The 8,946-nt window shown below is 40.6% G+C and overlaps 1 protein-coding gene across 1 annotated transcript in view; it reads left to right on the plus strand.

Annotated features, from left to right (window-relative positions):
- The window catches only part of ERBB3 (erb-b2 receptor tyrosine kinase 3), a 111,690-nt gene extending 105,432 nt beyond the window's left edge, over positions 1-6,258 (plus strand). Inside the window, exon 28 of the mRNA XM_032212288.1 lies at positions 1,020-6,258. Within this exon, the coding sequence (XP_032068179.1) occupies positions 1,020-1,561 (542 nt within the window). The 3' untranslated portion in view covers positions 1,562-6,258. The remainder of the gene's footprint in view (positions 1-1,019) is intronic.
- Positions 6,259-8,946: the final 2,688 nt, after the last annotated feature.

An 8,946-nucleotide genomic window follows, 5' to 3' on the forward strand; every position in this document is an offset into this window, starting at 1 on the left:
CGGTGGTGGCATTTGGGAAAAAACTGTCCTTTTGTTAGTTGTTCTGGTGTGCAGTGCCCTAAAGCGTTATTTTGAAGGTAGAAGTTGGATAGACTAGAATAGAATTCTTTATTGGTCAAGAGTGATTGGATACACAAGGAATTTGTCTTTGGTTCATATACTCTCAGTGTACATAAGGAGAATAAAAATACATTCATCAAGAATAAAAAGATACAACACTTAGTGATAGTCAAGGTTATCAAATCGTGTTAGGAAACAAATAAAAACAATATAAATTGAAAGATACTAGCAACATGGTTATAGTAATGTTGGAAGAGATAAATACTAGCAAGGAAGAGAAGAATAATAGAATTGAATAAATTCTATTGAGTTGAATAAAGAATAGAATGTACCCATACCATGTTGGAGAAACCAGGGTTATTATCAGATCTGTCCTCTAGAGATAGCCTTGGCTCTCTTTTCACCCTGACTTGCTGCAGTTGTTGGCCAATAATTGGTCCAGGCTAATAACTTTGAAGTGAAGGCAGCCACACTGAAATAGAATAAACAAAAGCTATGATTCAGAGCAATTGCTGTTATTTCTTTCCTCATCCTGCCCCCTCCTACCACTCCCTCCTCATAGCAATTGAATTACCCCAGAGTTTGAAACTAGGACGGCTCTATAATGGAGTTGCAGGTACATCTTCCATGATCTCATTCTCTGTAGTCAACTCAGTTTTGAAACATTGCACCTGAGGTTGTCTTTTTGTTATTTCTCACATTATCCCTTAGAATGCGGAAGACTCCGTATAAGCGTAACCCTACCTGCTTTCCCACAAGACAATGCTAGACAGTCTCATAGTCTCTCTCTTTTTTCTTTCATTGTTCCTAGAAGCAGAATGGACTACAATGCTGAATTCACTTACTACATAGATGTACCAATTTCAGGGGATTCTTGTCTCAACCTTAGCAATGGTGGTTTCTTGTTCTAGGTGACCACAGAATGACAAAACCTTTTCTTTTTTCTTTTTTTGGTACAGAGCGTGCTGCTGGCTTGACCGCTTCACTGATGCGTGGCTCCATCCCTGTACACGAAGTGGAGGAAGAGTATGAGTACATGAACCGGCGTACTCCACAATCCTCACAACCCCGGCCAGCCTCTTTAGAGGAGCTTGGTTATGAGTATATGGATCTTGGCTCAGAGCTGAGTGCCTCTTTGGGCAGTGTGCCAAGCTCCCAATTGACTACACCTTGCAGGGAGGATGAAGACGAGGAAGAGGACTACGAGTATATGAACAAACAGCCCAAACTTAGCAAGTCCCTGAGTAGCATCCGCAGTTCTCAGGGAGACTATACCGATATGGATTCTGGCATCACCCAAAGCTCCCCGGATGAGCAGGGATACGAGGAAATGGGTGCTGTGTTGCCCCCAGTCCAGTATCTTGGCTGCCAGAGTCCACCTTGTCCCAAGAACGGTTTCATGAAACCCTTACGCACATTGGACTCCTCAGATTGTGCCTTTGATAATCCGGATTACTGGCACAGCCGAATGTTCAGCAAAGTTGATGCTCAGAGGACATAGCTGGGGGCGGGAAGCTTTCTCTGACTCTTCGCGGGCAGCTAAAAAAAAACCTTAACGCAATCACGCTTTATGGTGATTGTGAACTGCAAAGGCAAACTTCCATTTGTCTCCAAAGCCTCTGTGATGTTGACCATAGTAAGCAACGTATCTAGACAGATGATGGGCTTCTGAAGAACATCTGCATTTGCAGTTTCCCCGTCTTGCATTGTGGATCAACAGCTGTCTTCGGTTGGGTCTCTTCGGGTTGGAAGGCTCTGGACTCGCAAGGCAAATAGGACCCGTTGAGGGAGCACACTTCAACTTGGAATCCATCCCTGGATGCAAACAGAGTGATGCCTACTTTTGCAGTGTAGGATTTCGAAAGAGACTTGCTGGCAGCTGCTCCAACAAACCCAAGTGCTCTGACCACAGATGGATGACACTGGAAGCAGCTCAGATAAAGCCAGCCTTCTAAGCTGCCTAGGGAAGTGTTGCGCTCTGTGACAACCCTCTGCCCATTACAAGCAGAGGGGCCTTAATCATGAATCAAGCCCGTGCTGAGCCTTACAGTTGGCCATAAGGCTGAAGGGACAAACTTCTTGAGGAAAAGGAGGCCGACACTTGTTATATATTCCTCTAGTAATATGTATAACGGTAGAGGAATTGATTAATCCTCAGGGTGGATATGAAGGATAACGGTACTTTTTCCCTCAGAACTTGTGACAAGTCACCTCAGCGAAGAAGCCAATGTGCCCATGTTATGAGATGACTAGGCTTTTGCTCCTTCCTCTCAATAAGACATTTGGCACTTGGTCCTGTCTATGTCGTGATGTTTCTGTTTTGCTGTTAGGAATCCCCATATTGCAATGAGAAGAGTGGATATGAACAAAGCCTGGACATGCAGGAGGCCAATTTCCACTTTGGGCATTTAGATGTTCACGATTACAAGCAACTTTAAATATTCTTCTTTCTTGATTGTGGACGATTCAGGCAATAATCTCCAATACCTCCAAACCACAAAGCAATCGGGAGAGAGTGCCAACTGTTATAAGGATGGGGGGGGGGATCTTTCTATGGTCCTGTGTAGAAGATGCCAGAGGAAGAGACTTTTTTTTTGTAAAAGCAATAAGTTTTATATTTCCTCCTTTGCTGGAATGGAATATGGGGATGTTTGTCAGATTAGGGACCAAGGAAAGAGGCCAGCTGCAACTTAATCCTTGCTACAAAAAAACAAAACAAAAACGGTAACAGGAGAGAGGTCTCCTTATTCCTGAAAATTAACTAATGTACTTTTGTTTGAAACGGCATAAAAGCACACTGAGCTTTATGGCATCATTATAATCCTTTTGAGTCAAGCTCATTTATACAAGAGCATGACTTGGGAACAATTTCCCCCCCTTTTCTCACCATCACTCCTCCCTATCCTGAGGGCTTGTTGCAGAGTATACAACCTTGACATAACTCAGGTGTTCCGGATTCCACCAAATAAATAGGCAGTTAGAAAAAGCAAAATTCCATCCCAATTTGGGAGAGGCAAAGGCTGTGATTTGTTTTTTTAAAAAATAAAAATAAAAAACCTGATGATGACAGTTTTGAACAGCATGCTCTTCTCTTCTGTAATTGGTCACTATTTTAGCCTAGTGTAGAATTTACTGTGAAGCACTGTTAGTCAGAGGAAGTATCCATATTGTTTTAGAGCCCATCCTGCTGGTCCCTGGGTACTCCTTGAAATTGCCAATGTCTGACTAAAATGTCGGTGGATACTTCAGAAAACCTGTTTGTGTGCGCATGCAATCAGTCTGCTTTGATGATTGCAAGCCAAGCTATTCTCCTTTTCCTCCCCCCGAATCCCATTGAGTGAAGGAAAAAAATAAAATAAAATAGAGTGTGATAGAAAAGGAAATTTGATTCTTTGCCCACGAGAGCCAGGTTGCAACCATGATGGTGTATTTTCAAGTGCACATTCTGGAATTGATGGTTGAATTCAGTTGGATTTAAACTGACCTTGAGTTTCAAGGGATTCTGAAGGAATGTGGGCTATTAGTGATATTTTGCTACTGCTGATACTGAGAAACACAAAATGCTGATTGAACAAATCAGTTCTGTTCCTGCCCAGATCAGAATTCCTTCAGGTATAGTCATACCTGAAGGGCGGTAAACCGCCCAATTCATTCTAGCTCCTGCCAATTAGAAATGTTATAGAGAGCCATGGAAGTGAAGGATGCTATGGACGCTAGTAGGCTGCCCTCTAGTGAGTAAACTGTATAAAATATCTTGCTTTGTGACTGGACTGAGAGAGAAATTCATCGAAACAAAATCTTGGAGGAAATGGGAAATATAAATTTGTTCTTCTTGTTCATTAAACAAACACAGCTTTTCCCATTCCTTCTGACCTCCATAGCAGAATGAAGCTGGGTAAAAGCAAAATAATGGAGTAATCCTGGATGAACAGAGTAAAATTTACTTTTGAGAAACAAACATAGATTTGCTATATTCTAAGATCAAAATTCACCAGTGCTGTGTGTAATTGGAAAATATTCCTTGGCTTGATTTTTGAGCCAGGAAGTTTTTTTCCCCAGCTTTTTCCAGAGCTGCTTTCTAAACCTCCAGAAGATCATAGATCTCTAGACCAGATGATCATTAGAAATATTTTTAAATTTTGATTAGACAAATTAGTGCATGTTCTTTCAAGAACACCCCCCCCCTCCTGAAATGCAGTGCATTTTGAAAGAAAAATTCCCATACAATGAAGCTGAAATTAGAAAAGCAATTTTAACAAGTTCTGGTTTTGGATTATTTGGGCCTGGATTTTTGCAAATGTAAAGAAGAAAAAATCAAGGTATATTCTTGTAGACACAGGTGTGCTAAATTTTAATGTAATTCAGATTTTTCCCTAGCGTTTTCCCAGGAGTGCAAAGTCTGCTTTTTTCAGATCAACTGAATGATCCATTGGTTGTGACAGGAACTGAGCTTTCCCCAAGTCTCAGATTTTGGGCTGAGAGAGAGTGACTGGCCAAAAATCACCCAGCCAGCTTTCATTCCTAAGGTGGGACTATAGAACTCAGTTTCCTGATTTTTAGCCTGGTGCCTCAACCACTACACCAAAGAAGCTCTGTGTATATTAGCATAAATGGATACATCACTGTTTGGATTTGCAACTGGTTCCAAAGGCTGCAATCCAATTTTTTTTGTTCCAGAATATGCCTGGCAAAAAAAAAATCTTTGGTGGGCACTGCTTGTACTTAAATAGAGATTGTTATGAAGAAACATTAGTTAAAGCTTTCATAGCATAAAAACAAATAGTGGTTAGGGTCAGTGCTCTTTTATGCTTTGTTTAACAAGCCCCAATTGAACTGGGTTCACTCATACAAACCCCAAATTGAGCAAACATTACTTAGCATGAAGGATGATCCCCAGTTACTATCACTGTCACTTTGCTATAGATCAAATTCTTCACAGAAGGAAGAACTACGTAGGCCACTTTCAAATCTAGCAAACCCATGAGTGTTTCACCGCCCTCCTCCCTTTCTACCTCCAATAATCTCTTTTATACCTATTCTTATTCCTTTGGACTTGAGAGGAAGAAAACTTTCCCAATTGTTAGTCCTCCTTCACTTACAGCAGTTACTAATCACATTTACTGAAACGCTGTATTTTATTTTGTGCAACCCGACAGCCATAGTTTTGGCACATTTATTTGATTTTAATGGTTTTATTTGTAGGAAAGAAATTTGACCCAGCCTCACTTTAAGGAGAAAGGAAAGTGATAAATTAGAATTAAAATAAAGAGATCTATGTTGCTGGGGTTTTGAAGTGAAGGTGTGCTAATCGCTACCCTTACTCCAGATGCTGTTGCTTCTCTCTTCAGTTACACATCTGTGCCATATAAACAACAGCTAACATCAGAGATAAGGCTTTCATTGAAGTACAACAAGTAGATGCCAATTGTTTCAGCTATGGCGAAAATAAAAACATGAAAGCAACTCATTGAATTGTTTTAGAACAACTGTTTTTATAGGATAAAAATACCACGTTAAATGTTTCCCTATTCTGTATATTGTTTGTCATAAAACTCATGTTGGATTGCTTTGTTTTATTTCTGCCTTGCTTTGTAAGTGGTGAAATGAAGGTTTTTTGTCTTCTTCTTTTTTTAAACCAAATTGGAAGGAATCCAAATGTTGGCATACTTTGAATCGCTTAGTACAATGTTCCAGCTTCAGAATAACAAGGAATAATAGTGTTGTTTTAAAAGCAAGTAAGCATGCAAGCAAACAAACAAACAAATATGCACTGTCTCTATTGTCACTGGCTTTGATGATGGGAGTCCTTCCCAGTGCCAAGATGTAAGCAAATTTCAAGAATAGCAACAGGCACGGGTCACATACGGAGTTATGTTTAGAAGGGTTTACAAGGCACCACAACTTTCTGCTTCCTTAGCAAAGCAGTGCTGATTCAAAAAGCTGAATCTAATGAGGTGACAGTTTTCAAAGGTTTGGGATCCCATTAACTGTGATTTCACTGGGAGCTGAATATGAATTATTACATATATCCTCAGAGGCCTATTTCTTGCTGGGCAAGGCCTACACCTTTAACAATTTTCGAAGAAATGATGGTTTTCCAGACAGAGGTACTTCCTGTTGCTGAAGACCTTTACAGAATTTTGTGTGTATGTGTGTGTGTGTGTTTAATACAAATATCAATAAAGCACAATGTTTATATCTGTGTCTGTTGATGAAAATTAATAGCTGATGGCTGAGGTAATTTTGTTTAACACTCCTCACGATAATGTATTTCAACGATTGGTATCCTTCCTCTATGTCATCTGAGTAATAATGAGCTGAGAAGTTAGGTGTGGACATTTGATGCTTGACAGGCAGGATGCCCTCCCTCTTGGAGGAGGGGAGAGTTTCTGCAGAACAAAGCCTTTTTTTTACACTAAGCAATGAAAGACAGTGTTCCTCATCACTGCAATTTGCATTTGAGAGAAAAAAAGTATTGACTTCTGCCAATAGCAGAGCTTTAAAAAGAGGCAAATGGATTGAGAAGGCTAGATCTGTATATTACAGGACAGAATGATTTGCCTTAGTGGTTTAAGCCACAAAATCTGAGTTCAGTCATGCCATAAACCATGGTTTACAAGCTGCAGTGGTTAGTGTCATTTAATCTGTAGAGTCAAAGCTAGACAAACTAGGCAACTTAATAGAGTTTGTGAACCCAGCCGGTGATAGCAAGCCAAGGGGTAACCAAACTTATTTTTTGCTCAAGCTGTTTCCCATTCAAAAGCCTGGAAAAGTTTCACATCCCTTTCACAAATAGCATCCTGATTGCCTTTAACACAAGTGACCCCAGCAGTCCAAGCCAATGACGTCTAGGAATTCCTGGAGAAGGAGACTGAGGCTGCTCATCCCATCCTTCCTGATGTCTAGTCTATGCTATGGAGGGTTCCTTAACCCAAAGCGGTCAAAAAGCATGGGAATGTGCAATCTTTGCTTTGGCATAGATTGCACTTACCTGTTCTGTCCAAGCCTTGTTCATTTGGGGGGGGGGGGTAATGTGGCACCAACAATATACAAGCACTTGGTCATTCAACAGGTATCATGAATGCAGCAGAGGCCATGGGGCTGCTCCTATTTGATTTTTGTTTCTCTGTACCCAGCAGCCTACCTGCCGGGCTACCCTGCTCAAGGCAGGTATCATCAGCCTCAGAAATAAGTACATGCCTACAGCACCAAGGGAAAGGAGCAAGACATAGCTTTTCATACCCTTAACTATGATGCTGACTCTCATTGCCATTTTTTTTTTGGTAATTGTCCCTGTGTGCCCTGTTTCAATTTAAATCTGCACTGTTAGAAAGTTTGATTTAAAGGTAGCATGAGGTAGTCTTTGTTCCCATCTCATGGCATGAGAGTTTCCACAGCTATGGAGCGGAACTATTGCTGGGCTTAGCTCAGGCTATTATCAAGTCAGGAAAAGGCCTCCTGGAGCCTTCCTGATGTTTCTGACCTACCCGCAACAGGCCCAATAGCAAAGGATTATGAAAACTACAGTTCACAATACATGGAAGGCATTAGGCTGTCTATCTCTAGCATTGTGTCAGGGTAGCCTGTCTTGTCAACAGCATCGTTCTTCACCCCTTTCCCCCTGATTTCCCGTCAGCTTCAATGGAAGCTTTTTTAAAGCAAGGCTGCTTCCTCAACGGAGAGCCGGCATTCATCACAGAATCTTTTTGTTTCCTTGTGTTATTTTTCCACGTTGAACAAGCGTTGCACCTCCCTAGCAGAATTCAAAAATTTATATTAATTTATTTTTAAAAATATATCCTACTAATTTATATTTTTTATATTTATTTACATTAAATCCAATTTTTATTAACATTTCTATATCTAGATTGGTCCTTCATTACACATCCTATGCTCCCAATTAACACAACCAATGTTAAGCTGAGCTTTTGAAAAAGTACTCTTCCCGACCTGACATAGAGATGTCGAGTGTAATTCGGGCATTTGAGTAGGTCAAAATAAGGATGATGCTAAGTTTCTCCCTTTCTTGATACATCAGTCTCCCTCTTTTTGTTTTTAAAGCAGTCAAATAAAAGCAAAAGGGTGATTCTTTCGCACAACTTTAAGGCAAGTTTGTAAGCGTGTTTATGGAATTTTTAATTGGTATTCACATTTGGAGATCAGAATAGAATTCTTTATTGACCAAGTGTGATTGGACCAGTGGTGGGTTTCAAAAATTGTTCGAACCTACTCTGTGGGTGTGGCCTCCTTTGTGGGAGTGGCTTGCCACCCATGTGACCGGATGGGAGTGGCTTGCCGCCCATGTGACGGATATCAAGATGCTGACGACACTTGTCAGAACCACCTTAAATTATCTCACACACAGCACTGGCATGCATAAGAATATGATGTAAACTTGTTTTTTAAAAGGCATCTTTGGTTTGTGTTAAAACAACTTCAACACATGCAATGTTCTGATTGCACCACAAACGCAGTAGTCATCCTTACCTTTCACAGAGACACTGAGTTTTATAAATATGAGCATGATAGTGTAGAATAATCATATCCAAAGACCAATTTTGGAACCTCTTCTGTAGGTGTGGCCTGCTTTCCGGGTCCACTGGTGGAACCTCTTCTAACCGGTTCGGTAGATTTGACGAACCGGTTCTACCAAATAGGTGCGAACTGGTAGGAACCCACCTCTGGATTGGACACATAAAGAATTTGTCTTTGGTGCATATGCTTTCACTGTGCATAAAAAGACAAGATACATTTTTCAAGAATCATAAGGTATAACACCTAATGATATTCATAGGGTACAAAGAAGCAATCAGAAAACAATATCAATATAAATTGTAAGGATACAAGCCACAAAGTTGCAGTCTTGCAGTCATAAGTGAGAGGAAA

Source organism: Thamnophis elegans, chromosome 2 (genome assembly GCF_009769535.1).
Source record: "Thamnophis elegans isolate rThaEle1 chromosome 2, rThaEle1.pri, whole genome shotgun sequence".
Classification (NCBI taxonomy): domain Eukaryota; kingdom Metazoa; phylum Chordata; class Lepidosauria; order Squamata; family Colubridae; genus Thamnophis; species Thamnophis elegans.